Source organism: Zophobas morio, unplaced genomic scaffold, assembly GCF_036711695.1.
Source record: "Zophobas morio isolate AGI-343-1 ecotype UQ-CSIRO unplaced genomic scaffold, CSIRO_AGI_Zmor_V1 ptg000008l, whole genome shotgun sequence".
NCBI classification, from domain to species: domain Eukaryota; kingdom Metazoa; phylum Arthropoda; class Insecta; order Coleoptera; family Tenebrionidae; genus Zophobas; species Zophobas morio.
Window position 1 is genome coordinate 10,101,360 of NW_026972113.1, and position 15,909 is coordinate 10,117,268.

General features: G+C 32.0%; 3 protein-coding genes across 4 annotated transcripts in view; 2 read left to right on the top strand and 1 right to left on the bottom strand.

Moving 5' to 3' along the window:
- The window catches only part of LOC135125279 (uncharacterized), a 21,453-nt gene extending 8,735 nt beyond the window's left edge, over nucleotides 1-12,718 (bottom strand). For both annotated transcript variants that reach the window (XM_064050723.1, XM_064050724.1), the window contains exons 1-3: nucleotides 12,496-12,718; nucleotides 12,307-12,450; nucleotides 12,104-12,259 (exon numbers count right to left, since the gene is read on the bottom strand). In XM_064050723.1, coding sequence (XP_063906793.1) covers nucleotides 12,104-12,259; nucleotides 12,307-12,450; nucleotides 12,496-12,642 — 447 coding nt within the window. In that variant the 5' untranslated portion in view covers nucleotides 12,643-12,718. The remainder of the gene's footprint in view (nucleotides 1-12,103; nucleotides 12,260-12,306; nucleotides 12,451-12,495) is intronic.
- A 64-nt stretch (nucleotides 12,719-12,782) lies between these two features.
- Nucleotides 12,783-13,256, top strand: LOC135125282 (SOSS complex subunit C homolog). Its single transcript, XM_064050726.1, has 2 exons — nucleotides 12,783-12,893; nucleotides 12,942-13,256. The coding sequence occupies exons 1-2, from the start codon at nucleotides 12,863-12,865 to the stop codon at nucleotides 13,202-13,204; spliced, it is 294 nt and encodes a 97-aa protein (XP_063906796.1). The 5' UTR covers nucleotides 12,783-12,862; the 3' UTR covers nucleotides 13,205-13,256.
- On the top strand, nucleotides 13,204-14,180 carry LOC135125281 (rRNA N6-adenosine-methyltransferase METTL5). The gene is made up of 4 exons (XM_064050725.1): nucleotides 13,204-13,338; nucleotides 13,381-13,592; nucleotides 13,785-13,925; nucleotides 13,967-14,180. The coding sequence occupies exons 1-4, from the start codon at nucleotides 13,204-13,206 to the stop codon at nucleotides 14,112-14,114; spliced, it is 636 nt and encodes a 211-aa protein (XP_063906795.1). The 3' UTR covers nucleotides 14,115-14,180.
- The last annotated feature ends 1,729 nt before the right edge of the window (nucleotides 14,181-15,909 follow it).

A 15,909-nucleotide genomic window follows, 5' to 3' on the forward strand; every position in this document is an offset into this window, starting at 1 on the left:
ATACACTTTGTGTTTTTATTGTGGGGCCAGAAGCGGGAAATTTGTAATTGAACAAGACCCGGTTATGGACCCAGATGCATTATTAGCTACGGATTTTAATAATTTAAACGGGCAACTTTTGAAAGTCGCTTATATAGACTACTTTCCTTATATGTACTGCACGGATAGAGAGGTACGTGGCGAAAAAATCACCTGTAACGACGCTGTTGGCTCCGAATTTGAACTACTGAAGACTTTGAGCAAAAAAATGAACTTCACTTTCAAACTCATGCAAGATTCGAACTCCTCTTATATTAGTATTTTGGATAGTTTGTTCCATGGAGAGTACGATTTTGCTATAGGAGGGGTATCTTTGACCAACTCTCGTCGTCAAGCCGTACAATTTGGTAGCGTCCTAAGATTCGAAGACGTCGCTTTCATGTACAACTACGACCGACCGTTTTACAAGCAACTGTTCCTTCTGAACGCCATTTTTAACCTCAAAATTTTTATATCCATAGCCATCGCGATTTCGGTTTTTACCACAATGCTGTATAGTGTTTTGAAATATTGCAACAAGAAGGCGCCGCTTTTGACAGTCGTACAAGTGATTGGTCAATCCATGGTCGAGCAACCCCTCCGCCTACGAGTATTAATCCCCAAAACAACCAAAATCACAATTCTCGTTATGTTAACAAGTCACGGAATTTTTTCTTTGATCATGAACACGGTCTACAAGTCGCAGCTGACAGCCTTCGCTGTCAAAATCTCCCCACCACCGGCCACTCTCGACGAGCTAATCAAAGATGGCTACCGAATCGTCGTTGACAGATCATTGCGGAGCTACCTAACCGAGAAAGAAAAGGAATTCATCACTAGAAAGTACGTGCAATACGTAGATTACGAAAAAGCGCGACTATAAACTATATTTTAGCCCTTTCATCAACAAACACAACAATTTGTGTGACCTGGCGGCCTATATTGAAAACCACAAGGCCATAATTCCTGGAGAAATCGGTCGCCACTTGTACCATATTGAGCTCCACTGTCGCATCTACCTACCCAAACCATTGCGTCACTTCAACACGAAGTTTTTCACGGTGACGCCGCACGCGTGGGCGTTTCAAAATGGGGTACCGTTTGTGCATACGTTTGACTGTCGGACGCGGCACGTCATTAATGGTAAGACCCGAGGGATTAGTACCATGATGATGGGTGTTTTTAGGCGGGTTGCTGACCATATGGAAGAAACAAGCGTTGTTGGAGAAGCTTCACCACTACAGGTCGTTCCGGCGAAGGCGGAATTCGCATATCCATTCCGACGTTTTCTACATGCAGTTCGCTATATTTTTAGTTATGATGTCGATTTGCGTTGTGTGTTTCGTCCTAGAAGTGGCTTATTATCGTTACAAAACGCGGATGCGTTTAAATAGGGTTTAGCAAGTCCGGGTGATGAAGAAGAGGGGACTCGCCACAACTACGACGAGTTTGAAAATAGCGAAATCAATATATATAGTGGTTCTATGGCGTCTAATCAAAAATTTTAAACTACAGTAATGTTGTGCCCACCTATATTTAATAATGATCAAATAAAAATTGTCGTAATAACGTCGACTCACCCAAAATATTCAGAACGTTTCTGTTTTTGCTGCGTGCTTAATTGTCGCATTCTTTCGATGTATAAACACAAACAATTGAAGTTAAGCATGTACTGTAAATATATTTTTTACTTCAGAGGTGAGGGAAGATCTGGCTAAATAACTTTAGACCAATTTTTTGCGTTTAAAAGAGACAGTCTTGCTGACGCCTAGCGTTTTTTTTATGTAAAAAATCTCGAGGATCCGTGGAGTTCTTTGGAAAGAATTTTACAGAATTTTAGGGGCTCCTAACGTCTTTTTTTTAATATGTGAAGTTTCATTTTTGATGGAGAAATGAAAATATTGTGAAAACCAAAAATTTGGAAAGTCAAGAATTTTAAAAATCGAAAAACTGCAAAAACCCAAAAATCGAAAAACTGAAAAATCAAAAAATTAGAAAGCCAAAAATTGAAACAACAAAAAAGTGAAAAATCTAAAATTTACAAAATCGAGAAATTGAAAATTTACAAAATCGAGAAATCAAAACATCAACGAACCGAAACATCAAAAAGTTGATTTTTTTTTTTAAATTTAAAACATCGCAAAATTTGGAAAAATCGAATATAAGTAAAACATCAAATAAACAAATTCGAAAAATTCAAAAATTGAAATACATATTGAAAAATTCCAAAATATTGAAAATTTGAAAATCGAAAAATCCAAAAATTTAGAAACGCCAAAATGAAAAAATTGGAAAATAAAAATTCGAAAAGATGAATTATCGAAAAACTGAGAAATCGAAATCGAAAAATTGAGAAATCCCAAAATCGTAAAATTGAGAAATGGAAGTGCCTAAAAATGGGAAAATTCAAAATAGAAAAATTTTAACTAAAAAAACGATAAACCAAAAAGTGAAAAATCGAAAAAATGAAAAATTTCGAAAAATTTAAAAACGAGAGCGAAAAATCGAAAGATTGAGAAATCGAAACAAAAAAGTGAATACCTAAAATTTTAAAATTCGAAAAATTGAAAGTTTAAAAAATTCAGCAATGAAAACATCAACAAATCGAAAAATTAAAAAATCAAAAAAACAGAAAGTCGAAAAATCTAAACATTTAAAAATCGAATTCTTGAAAAATGACAGAAATGAAAAATCCTAAAACTAAAACAGAGAAATCGGAAAATTAAAAAATCGAAAAACTTAAATACATAAATTCCAAAACTGAAACGTCGAAAATTGGAACTCGAATAATCGAAAAACTGAGAAATCGAAATCGAAAAATTAAAAATTCGATTAATCGAGAAATTGAGAATTCGAAAAATCGAAAAATTTAGAAACGCCAAAAATTGAAACATCGAAAATTTTAAATACATAAATTGCAAAATGTCGAAAAATCAAAAAATTGAAAAATGTAAGATTTAAAAAAAAATGCAAAATTTGGAAAAAAACGAATAATTTATTAAAAACAGAAAGTCGAAAAATCTAAAAATTAGAAATCGAAATACATAGTGAAAAATCCCAATAAAAAGTGAGAACTCGAGAAATCGGAAAGACGAAAAATCGAAAAGTTTGAAAATTAAAAACTCCATTAATCAAGAAATTGAGAAATCGAAAAATCCAAAAATTTGAATAATGAAAAATCGAAAAGATGAATTATCGAAAAACTGAGAAATGAAAGTGTTTAAAAATCGCAAAATGGGAAAATTCAAAACTGAAAAATTTTAATTTAAAAAAACTGAAACCAAAAAGCGAAAACTCGAAAAAAAGAAAAACCGGAAAATCTAAAAACGAGAAGGCGAAAAATCGAAAAATGTACAATTTAAAAAATCGCAAAATTTTGAAAAATCGAATAAGTAAAAAATCAAAAAAATAGGAAGTCGAAAATCTAAAAATTTAAAAATCGAAATACATATTAAAAAATCCCAAAACTTAAACATTGAAAATTTGAAAATCGAAAAATTAAAAACTCCATTAATCGAGAAATCGGGAAATCCAAAAATTAAAAAATCAAAATTTTGAAAAATCGATGAACTAAAAAAATCAAAAAAACAAAAAGTCGGAAAATCTAAATCTTGAAAAAAGAAAAATCGAAAAATTGGAAAATTAAAAAATCGATTATTAAGCGAGAAATTGCGAAAGAAGTGAAAAATCAAAAATTTAAAAATTCAGAAAACTGAAAATTTAGAAAATGGAGAAATCAAAACATCAACAAATAAAAAAATTGAAAAATCGAAAAATGTAAGATTTAAAAAATTGCAAAATTTTGAAAAATCGAATAAGTAAAAAGTCAAAAAAACAGAAAGTGGAAAAATCTAAAAATTTCAAAATCTAAATCTTGAAAAATACCAAAATTGAAAAATCCTAAAACTTATTAAAACAAAGAAATCGAAAAATTGGAAAATTAAAAAATCGATTATTAAGCGAGAAATTGCGAAAGAAGTGAAAAATCAAAAATTTAAAAATTCAGAAAACTGAAAATTTAGAAAATGGAGAAATCAAAACATCAACAAATAAAAAAATTGAAAAATCGAAAAATGTAAGATTTAAAAAATTGCAAAATTTGGAAAAATCGAATAAGTAAAAAGTCAAAAAAACAGAAAGTGGAAAAATCTAAAAATTTCAAAATCGAAATCTTAAAAAATGCCAAAATTGAAAAATCCTAAAACTGAAAACAGAGAAATCTGAAAATTAAAAATCGATTAATCGTGAAATTGAGAAATCGAAAAATCGAAGAATTTAAAAACGCCAAAAATTGAAAAGCTGAAAAATCGAAAAATTTAAATACATAAATCCCAAAGAAGAAACGTCGAAAAATTGGAAACTCGAATAATCGAAAAGACGAATAATCGAAAATCTGAGAAATCAAATCGAAAAATTGAGAAAACGCGAAATCGAAACATCAGAAGATCGAATCATGGAAAAATTCAAAATTGAAAAATTTTTAACTTAAAAAACCCGATAAATCGAAAAATTGAAAAATCAAAAAATTAGAAAGCCAAAAATCGAAACAACAAAAAAATGAAAAATCTAAAATTTAAAAATTCGAAAAATTGAAAATTTACAAAATCGAGGAATTAAAACAGCAATAAAGCGAAAAATCAAAAACTAGAAAAATCGAAAAATGTAAGATTTAAAAAAAAAATCGCAAAATTTTGAAAAATCGAATAATTAAAAATCAAAAAAACGGAAAGTGGAAATATTTAAAAATTTAAAAATCGAAATACAGATTGAAAAATCCAAAAACTTAAACTTTGAAAATTTGAAAATCGAAAAACTGAGAAATCGGAAAGACGAAAAATCGAAAACTCGAAAAATTGAATATCTAGAAATCGAAAACTCGAGAAATCAAAAAGAAAAATTACGAAGATTGAAAAAGCGAAAAAGTGAAAAATTGGAAAATTAAAATTCAAAAATCGAAAATTCGAGAATTCCCAAAATCGAAGAGTAAAAAATTGAAAAGTCTAAAAACCGAAGAATGGAAAAATTTTAAAATTGAAAATTGAAAAAATCAAGAATCGAAGATTTAAAAAAATTGCAAAATTTTGAAATAAGTAAAAAATCAACAAAACGGAAAGTCGAAAAATCTAAAAATTTAAAAATCGAAATACATATTGAAAAATCCCAAAACTTAAAGATTGAAAATTTGAAAATCGAAAAATTGGGAAATCGAGACATCGAAAAATTGAAAAATCGAAAAATTTAAATACATAAATCCCAAAACTGAAACGTTGAAAAATTGGAAAATCGAAAAGATGAATTACAGAAAAATCGAAAAATTGAAAAATCGCGAAGTTGAAACAACGAAAAATCGAGACATGGAAGTGGCTAAAAATTGAAAAATGAGATACTTTATCCAAAATTGAAAAATTTTAACTTAAAAAGATAAACCAAAAAGTGAAAAATCGAAACATCGAAAACTGAAAAATTAATTCCGCAAAACTCAAAAATTGGAAAATCTAAAAACGAGCAAGCGAAAAATCGAAAGAAAATTGTTAAATCGAAAATTGAAACATCGAAATATCGAAAACCTGAAACAGTAATTCCGAAAAATTGAAACATCGAAAAATCTAAAAACGAGAAGGCAAAAAATCGAAAGATTGAGAAATCGAAACAACAAAAAAGTGAAAAATCTAAAATTTAAAAATTAGAAAAATCGAAAACTTAAAAAATCCAGCCATTAATAAATCGAAAACTCGAAAAATGTAAGATTTATAAAATCGCAAAATTTTGAAAAATCGAATAAGTATAAAATAAAAAAAAACAGAAAGCCGAAAATTCCAAAAATTTAAAAATCGAAATATATACAATTAAAAAACTCCATTAATCGAGAAATTGAGAAATCGAAAAATCCAAAAACTTAGAAATGCCAAAAATTGAAAACTTGAAAAATCGAAAAATTTAAATACATAATCCCAAAACTGAAACATTGAAAATTTAGAAAATCGAAAAGCCAAAAGATTATTATCGAAAAACTGAGAAATCGAAAAGTTGAAAAATCGCAAAATCCAAAAATTTAGAAACGCCAACAATTGAAAAATCGAAAAGTTGAATTATCGAAAAACTGAGAAATCGCGAAATCGAAATAACGAAAAATTGAGAAATGGAAGTGGCTAAAAATCAAAAAATGGGAAAATTCAAAATTGAAAAAAAAAAAAAACGATAAACCAAAAAGTGAAAAATCGAAACATGAAAAAACTGAAAAATTAATTTCGAAAAATTGAAAAACCGGAAAATCTAAAAACGAGAAGGTGAAAAATCGAAAGAAAACCCTTAAATCAAAAATTGAAAAATCGAAACAAAAAAGTGAAAAATCTAAAATTTAAAAATTCGAAAATTTGAAAATTTTAAAAATCCAGCAATCAAAACAACAACGAAAAATCAAAAAATTGAAAAATCGAAAAATTTAAAAGTCGAAGTTATTTAAAAGTCCCAAAACTGAAATAGAAGATAATTTTTATATATTCCATTCCGAGGTTTCTTCTTGCTTTATTTTCGAATTGTCAATATTCGTCAGTTTATTCGATTTCTCACTAAGTCAGGTTGATAAAAAAACACCACTTCCATTTAAAATCTACCCATTATAAATTTAAATATTAATTTTTGTTAAAGAATAATGAGTCGAACATGTTTTATTGTTTTTATTCAGCAAGGAAACTCAAGTCCTTGTCCATTTTATTCTACCTGATTGTTTAGGGAATTATGGCAATCCGCAGAGAGAACGCGGAGCAGCTTAATACCCCTCTCTGCTGAGTACCGACCATACTTTTGTCAACGATAGTACATTACTATTGACACTACTGACATTATAAGCTTGAACTAACACCTGAAAATGCACTTTTTTGATCTACAATTCCGTTTGTTTGAATTATAGTTGACAAATCTACTTAAATCTCGAAAGTAGCGCCCCGTCCACTATAGTTAATAGCACCGTAAAATCATAATCATTACACAAGTGTTTTCCTAAGTCCGCGCGCAGAAGAAGAGGGGACGCGCCACGACCCATTTAATTTCCCTCAGTCAATACTTAATCCACTAAGTAATGCACCCACAAACACCACACACTACAAACATGCTCTCCACCCTAGTCACCCTCCTCCCACTAATCGCAGCCCAAAATCCCCTTTTTCAAATCAACTCCCGCTCCACCTCCCCCTTATTTCGCGCAATCCTCCGCAACTACGACGACTTCGACTTAATCATCCACGTCGAAAACACCACCGAAACCATCGTGAACGACTTCCTCGCCGAGTACCACGTCCTAACGACGATTTTTAACCACGATTTCGACATACCAGTGACCCGGCCTGGAAGCCTACAATGTCTCCACTTGATCCTCTTCACCGACCCCTTGACTTTTTCGCGATTTTCGTCCAATCACAACAACATATACTCCAAAGACGTGATCATGTTCCTTTGCAAAGAAAATTCGTTTCTCAGTTTTCAGGAAAACTATTTCAGGATACCGCATTTGAGCAGAAGCGGGTTGGTGGCGGTGGTGAGGTTTGATTCGGGGGGGATTTCGGTGTATAGTATGTGTTTTTACTGCGGGGGAAGCACTGGAAGACTTTTATTGAGACAGCGGTTGGAGTTTTCACAACTTAGGGAAAACCCGGTGCGACTGGCGCCGAAAAAGTTCGACAATTTGAACGAGCACGTGATTAGGGTGGTTTATATCGACTACTTTCCTTATGTTTGGTGCGTGGTGAAGAGCAACGGGGTTTGTGAGGAGGCGATAGGGTCGGAGTACGAGTTGCTGAAGACTGTGAGCGGGAAAATGAACTTTACGTACGAGTTGATAGAGGCGCCGAATCGGTCGTACGACGCGCTTATCAATGGGTTGGTTTCTGGACAGTACGACATGGCGATTGGTGGAATTTCGATCACTAATTCCAGACGAGAGATTTTGCAGTTCAGTATTGTGCTAAGATTCGAAGATCTGGCTTTCATGTTCGTCTACAAGCGACCCTTTCGTTTGAAAATTTTTTATTTCAGTGGAGTTTTTAACCTCAAATTTTGGGCATCCAAAGCCGTGGGTGTGTTTTCTCTAGCAACTATAGTGTACTTTGTGGCGAAATATTTCAACGATAAAGTTCACCTGACGTATGATCGAATAACACAAGTATTAACACAATTATATAGTGGGTCTCCTATTCCACTATATGTAATTTTCAGGTCATTTCCCACGCCAGTTTCGAGCAATCCATCAAACTAAAAAACTTTTTCCCGGGACGAGCTAAATCCTTCATTTGCATACTCCTTTCCAGCTGGTGGATTTCCATAATGTTGCTCAACATCATCTACAAATCTAGACTGACCTCGTTCATGGTGGACAAAAGCGCACCACCAGCCACCCTCGAGGAATTAATAAACGAAGGCTACAACATCGTCATCGACAAAAACCAGATGCAAAACTACGTGAAAATGCTCAACAACGAAGAAAAAATCCTCTTGAACAAGTCCACGACTGTCCGAAAAAACCACTTTTGCGACCTGCGCATCTACATTGAAAACCACAGGGCGATAATCGTGGGCGAAATCGCCAAAAGTTTGTACCACACGAAGATGTTTTGCCACAACTACGAAACAATCGAAGCGGGGGATATAACGACCAGATTTTTTAAAGTGACCCCGCACGCCGTCCCATTCACGACGGGAGTACCATTCGTGGACGTGTTCAACCAAAACATACAGGAAATCATGGGTGGTACGTCACATTTTTTGTTTTTTTATATATATAATAATACTAATAATACACAAATTCAGACGGGCTGCTAAAGCTATGGAAGCGCCAACTCACAATAAAGAAAAAAATCTACTCCTACAAGGGGAAATTATCAAAGAAAAACTCCGTCCCGGTGGAAGCTGACGCTTTTCTGATCCAATTTGTGGTTTTTTTGATTGTAATCACCGCTAGTGTTGTTAGTTTTGTTCTAGAATTGGTATACCACGCTTGCAGACCAAATTAATAGAAAAATAGATTGGGGTTTGTGGTGCACTGCGACGACGTGACGTCACGACTCAAAATTTTCTACCTAATCTCAAAATAAAAACCGTGGAGTGCTTACCCCGTAAAAATTCGATTAATCGAGAAATTGAGAATTCGAAAAATCCAAAAATTTAAAAACGCCAAAAATTGAATAATGTAAAATCGAAAAGATGAATTATCGAAAAACTGAGAAATGAAAGTGTTTAAAAACCGGAAAATCTAAAAACGAGAAGGTAAAAAATCGAAAGATTGAGAAATCGAAACAAAAATTTAAAAAGTCAAAAAATTGAAAATTTTAAAAATCCACAAATCAAAACATCAACCAAATCGAAAAATCAAAAAATTTTGAAAAATCAAATAAGTAAAAATTAAAAAATCAAAAAAATAGGAAGTCGAAAATCTAAAAATTTAAAAATCGAAATACATATTAAAAAATCCCAAAACTTAGACATTGAAAATTTGAAAATCTAAAAATTAAAAACTCCATTAGTCGCGAAATCGAGAAATCCAAAAATTGAAAAATCGAAACACCAAAAAATTGAAAAATGTAAAATTTAAAAATTCGAAAAATTGAAAATTTAAAAAATCCAGCAATCAAAACATCACTAAGTCGAAAAATCAAAATTTTGAAAAATCGAGTAAGTAAAAAAATCAAAAAAACAAAAAGTCGGAAAATCGGAATCTTGTAAAATGCCAAAATTGAAAAATCCTAAAACTTATTAAAACAAAGAAATCGAAAAATCGGAAAATTAAAAGATCGATTATTAAGCGAGATTTGCGAAAGTGAAAAATCAAAAATTTAAAAATTCGGAAAATTGAAAATTTACAAAATGGAGAAATCAAAACATCAACAAATAAAAATATTGAAAAATCGAAAAATGTAAGATTTAAAAAATTGCAAAATTTTGAAATATCGAATAAGTAAAAAGTCAAAAAAACACAAAGTGGAAAACTCTAAAAATTTCAAAAGCGAAATCTTGAAAAATGCCAAAATTGAAAAATGCTAAAACTGAAAACAGAAAAATCTGAAAATTAAAAATCGATTAATCGTGAAATTGAGAAATCGAAAAGTCCAAAAATTTTAAAACGCCAAAAATTGAAAAGCTGAAAAATCGAAAACACGAATAATCAAAAATCTGAGAAATCAAATCGAAAAATTGAGAAAACGCGAAATCGAAACATCAAAAGATCGAGAACTCGAAAAATCGAAAAATTGAGATATCGAAATAGCCAAAGATCGAATAATGGGAAAATTCAAAATTGAAAATTTTTTTACTTAAAAAACCCGATAAATCGAAAAATTGAAAAATCAAAAAATTAGAAAGTCACAAATCGAAACAGCAAAAAAAAAATCTAAAATTTAAAAATTCGAAAAATTGAAAATTTACAAAGTCGAGGAATTAATTTACATTAACGAAACGAAAAATCAAAAACTAGAAAAATCGAAAAATGTAAGATTTAAAAAAAAATCTCAAAATTTTGAAAAATCGAATAATTAAAAAATCAAAAAAACGGAAAGTGGAAATATCTAAAAATTTACAAATCCAAAAACTTAAGCTTTGAAAATTTGAAAATCGAAAATTTGAATATCTAGAAATCGAAAACTCGATAAATCAAAAAGAAAAAAGAAAAATTACAAAGATTGAAAAAGCGAAAAACTGAAAAATTGGAAAATCAAAATTCAAAAATCGAAAATTCGAGAATTCCCAAAATCGAAGAGTAAAAAATTGAAAAGTCTAAAAACCGAAAAATGGAAAAATTTTAAAATCGAAAATTGAAAAAATCAGGAATTTAAAAAATCGCAAAATTTTGAAAAATCAAATAAGTAAAAAATCAACAAAACGGAAAGTCGAAAAATTTAAAAATCGAAGTACATATTGAAAAATCCCAAAACTTGAAGATTGAAAATTTGAAAATCGAAAAATTTAAATACATAAAAAAACTGAAACGTTGAAAAATTGGAAAATCGAAAAGATGAATAACAGAAAAATCGAAAAATTGAAAAATCGCGAAGTTGAAACAACGAAAAATCGAGACATGGAAGTGGCTAAAAATCGAAAAATGAGATAATCCAAAATTGAAAAAATTTAACTTAAAAAAAAAGATAAACCAAAAAGTGAAAAAGCGAAACATTTAAAACTGAAAAATTAATTCCGCAAAACTCAAAAATCGGAAAATCTAAAAACGAGAAAGCGAAAAATCGAAAGAAAACCGTTAAATCGAAAACCTGAAAAAGTAATTCCGAAAAATTGAAAAATCGAAAAGATTGAGAAATCGAAACAACAAAAAAGTGAAAAACCTAAAATTTAAAAACTGGAAAAATTGAAAATTTAAAAATCTAGCCATCAAAACATCAATAAATCGAAAACTCGAAAAATGTAAGATTTATAAAATCGCAAAATGTTGAAAAGAAGAAGTATAAAATAAAAAAAAAACAGCAAGCCGAAAATTCCAAAAATTGAAAAATCGAAAAATTTAAATACATAATCCCAAAACTGAAACGTTGAAAAATTGGAAAATCGAAAAATCCAAAAGATTATTATCGAAAAACTGAGAAATCGAAAAGTTGAATTATCGAAAAACTGAGAAATCGCGAAATCGAAACAACGAAAAATTGAGAAATGGAAGTGGCTAAAAATCGAAAAATGGGAAAATTCAAAATTGAAATCGAAACAAGAAAAAAGTGAAAAATCTAAAATTTAAAAATTCGAAAAATTGAGATATATACATATATAATAATACACACATAATTTCAGGCGGGCTGCTAAAGCTATGGAAGCGCCAACTCACAATAAAGAAAAAAATCTACTCCTACACGGGGAAATTATCCAAGAAAAACTCCGTCCCGGTGGAAACTGACGCTTTTCTGATCCAATTTGTGTTTTTTTTTATTGTAATCACTGCTAGTGTTGTTAGTTTTGTTCTAGAATTGGTATACCACGCTTGCAGACCAAATTAATAGAAAAATAGATTGGGGTTTGTGGTGCACTGCGACGACGTGACGTCACGACTCAAAATTTTCTACCTAACCTCAAAATTAAAAAACCGTGGAGTGCTTACCTCGAGACAGTGTAGGCCTTGATCGCCGAACTGTACCCAGTTCGGGTGTGCCGGGGCCCCATACACCTTCTCTATCCTCAAGTTCTCGAAAGTGTGCTCGATGTCGCTTGCACTGATGGCATTTCGGCCCGACAGTCTCGCCTTCACTAACGAATCCTTAAAAAAAACACACTCACTCGTGCCCAACTACTAAACCCACTTACATTTATAATATATCGTAACCTATAATTAATATCTTCAGTCAAAGTGTTGGTTATGTCCTCCGACAACTGCTCAATGCCGCTTTGTTCGACATAATTGACAAGCGAGTTTGCGTCGATTCCAGCGTACAACCTCGTACTGGTCTCCTACAAACCCGAGTCAGTTTAAAGTGGTCACTTTATTCACTGTACCTTCGCCGGGGACCCTTTTTCGCTCGTGCTGTGATTGTTGACTTCAGCGGTGCCCCCTTGGGACTTCCTTTTTTCGCGCTCCTTCGAACCCTTCTTGCTTTTTGTATTCGACGAATTCCCTTTACTTAACTGCGCTGACGGTTTCATAATAGAGAAAAACTCGAAATCATCGCAATTTTGTAAGTTGAAAAAATTCGGTGTCAATAGGGTGAAGTGAGCGCCGTTGCCACTACACAAACGAACAATCACTAGAATAGCGCGGCCGTGATTGGTTGATTTTAGTGACTTTGAATGTGTGTATTGGTGGTCATGGCGAGTGACAGCGTTTCACTTTAACCTCACTTATGTCGCATAAATAACAAATTTCATGGCTTTTCCACAACCCAACGCCCAGAGAGGTAAGTTTCGGGTTACTAAAGTCACTAAATCACTAATCGAGCGACTAGAACTCGCCAACAGGAAAATACTCGAGGATCTCCAACTCAAAAAACAACTGTTGTTGAAACAAGGGGTGGCTTCCACTTTGAATTCGTCGTCGTTGCCAGTGTTGGGCTCCGCCCCCGTGCAGCAATCGGATGGGTATTCGATGAGCTCGCTCCAACGCGCCGCCTTGCAGACCGCCAATGCCCAATCCACCGGATACTTCATCTCTCAAGACTCCTCCTTCGGGAATTTTATCCTTCCGGTGCTGCCGCGTTTCGACAAATAATGTTTCCGTGCTTGAAACTGAGACACCTGGAAGAGCGGCTTCAGTGCATTTCGTCGTTCGAAAAACCTAAAGTTTTGTTGGAACAGTACGTGACCCCGGCGCATTTGGGGTCACACGTGCTGTACACCATTCAGGTGAGAGGTGCGCTGTTTGGGGCTAAAATAAGGGTTTTGTAGTCGCAGTATGGGGACATCGGGGGCAGGATGGTGGCGGATTTGGGGTGCGGCTGTGGGGCCCTGTCCATTGGAGCGGCGGTTCTGGGCGCCGGGCTTGTCACGGGGTTCGAGATCGACGCAGATGCACTGGAGACTTTTCGCGAAAATGTGGAGGAGCAGGAGGTTGGGAACGTTGATGGGGTGCAGTGTGATGTTAACGTAGTGCCGAAACGGTGGGTGGTTTTGGTGATTTTTTCTACTTTGTGTGGGTTTTTTTAAATTTGACGTTTCGAATTGGGTTGCCAACTGTCGCGAAATTCCCCAGATTTCGAAATGTCACTGTTTCGTTGAAAAGGGCGCAAAGTAGAAAAAATACCGTACGATAACGACACATTATGAATTTATTAATCAATCAATCTGTGCAGGTTTTCTAAAATGTTTGATACGGTTATCATGAATCCGCCCTTTGGGACTAAACATAACGTAGGGATCGACATGAAATTTTTACAAGTTGGTTTAGATTTATCACAGGACGTTGTTTATTCGTTGCATAAAACATCAACAAGGTGAGGAGGTGGTGTCAAAGTGGATTAAATTGTCTGTGTAGGTCGCATGTTTTAAGGGTTGCCGAATCTTTAGGGGCCAAAGGAGAGGTGTTGGCAGAACTGCGTTACGACTTACCTTCAACTTACAAATTTCATAAGAAAAAGTCTGTGGATATAGAAGTCGACTTCTTTCGGTTTCAGGTTGAATAAATTTTAATTCTCAAGTGTGTTTATATTTTAATATTGGTACGTTGTATAAATAAATGAAAAATTGTTTGTGGAATTTTATTGTCCCTAGTTGGTATCAGGGTTTGCAGGAGGCGGCACAGTGAGGAGTAATAGTTCGTCTTTTTGTCAAAGAGGGCGTGGTTTTGGTTGTCAGTTTTTAAAGTTTACAAAAAATAAAAAGATAAAATGCGGGAAATTTCAGATTTAAAAACTAATTAATGATATGTCCAAAGTTCTTGTAATGATAAAACGAAAATTTAAAAAATTGAAAATTCAAAAACTTGAAAAACCGGGAAATGGAAAAATTGAGAAAATAAAAATCAAAATTGAAAAATCGGAAACTTGAAAACTTCAAGAATTGCAAAAACTGAAAAATAGAGAAATCGAAAATTTAGAAATGCCAAAAATTGAAAATTCGAAGAATTGAAAAATCGTCAAGTCGAATATTCGAAAAAACCGAAAATTTTAAAAAACCAAAGTTCATAAAAGTTGAAGAATCGAAATACTGAAAAATCGAAAAGTCAAGTCGAGAAATTAAAAAATTGAAAAATAAAAAAATTGAAAAACTTAAAAATGTCGGAAATTTGAAAAATCGATTAATCAGGCAATCGAAAAATTGAAAATTTAGAAACGCCAAAAATTTAAAAATACAAAAATCGAGACATCTGTATTCTTAAAATAAAAAATTGATAAAATAAAAATCAATCGAAAAACCGAAAATAGAAAAAATTGAAAAATCGGAAACTCGAAAACTTCAAGAATTGCAAAAACTGAAAAATGGAGAAATCGAAAATTTAGAAATGCCAAAAATTGAAAAATCGTCAAGTCGAATATTCGAAAAACCGAAAATTTTAATAAACCAACGTTCATAAAAGTTGAAGAATCGAAATACTGAAAAATTCCAAAACTGAAAAATTGAAAAACTGAAAAATCGATAAATCGAGAAATGGAAAAAATAAAGTCTGAAATTTGAAAAATCGATTAATCAGGGGAATCGAAAAATTGAAAATTTAGAAATGTCAAAAATTTAAAAATACAACAATCGAGACATCTAAATTCTTAAAAATCGAAAAATGAAAATTCCGGAAATCGAAAAGTCAAAAAATGGACAAATTGTGAAATAAAAAATCGAAAATTTGGAAAATCGGTTAATCAGGAAATCTAAAAATTGAAAATTTAGAAATGCCAAAAATTTAAACATAGATCTAAACATCTAAAATTGAAAAAATCGAAAAGTTGAAGAATTAAAACGAAATATCAAAAAATTTAAAAGTCGAAATGTTGAAGATTTTCAAAACTCAAATATCGAAAAATGAAAATTCCGGGGACCGAAAAGTCGAAAATGGAGTAATTGGAAAATCGAAAAACCGAAAAATCCGAAATTTGAAGAATGCAAAAACTAAAAAAAAAGAGAAATAGAAAAACCTATAATTTTAAAAATCGAAAGTTCAAAAATTGAAAAATGTAAGAGTCGAAAAATGAAGAAATCGAATTATTTAAAAAACAGACTATGAAATAGCAAATTGAAAAATCGAAAAAAAAGTTGAAATCGAAACATGAAAAAATGGAAAAATTGAAAATTAGCAAAATTAAAAATTTAAAAAGTTGAAAAACGAAAAATTGAAAAACTGAGAAATCGAGAAGTCGAAAAATCAAAAACTTGACAAATCTAAACTCGAAAATTTTAAAAATAGAAAAATCGATTATTCAGGAAATCCAAAAATTGAATATTTATGAATCCCAAAAATTTTAAAATAGGAAAAACGAAACATCTATT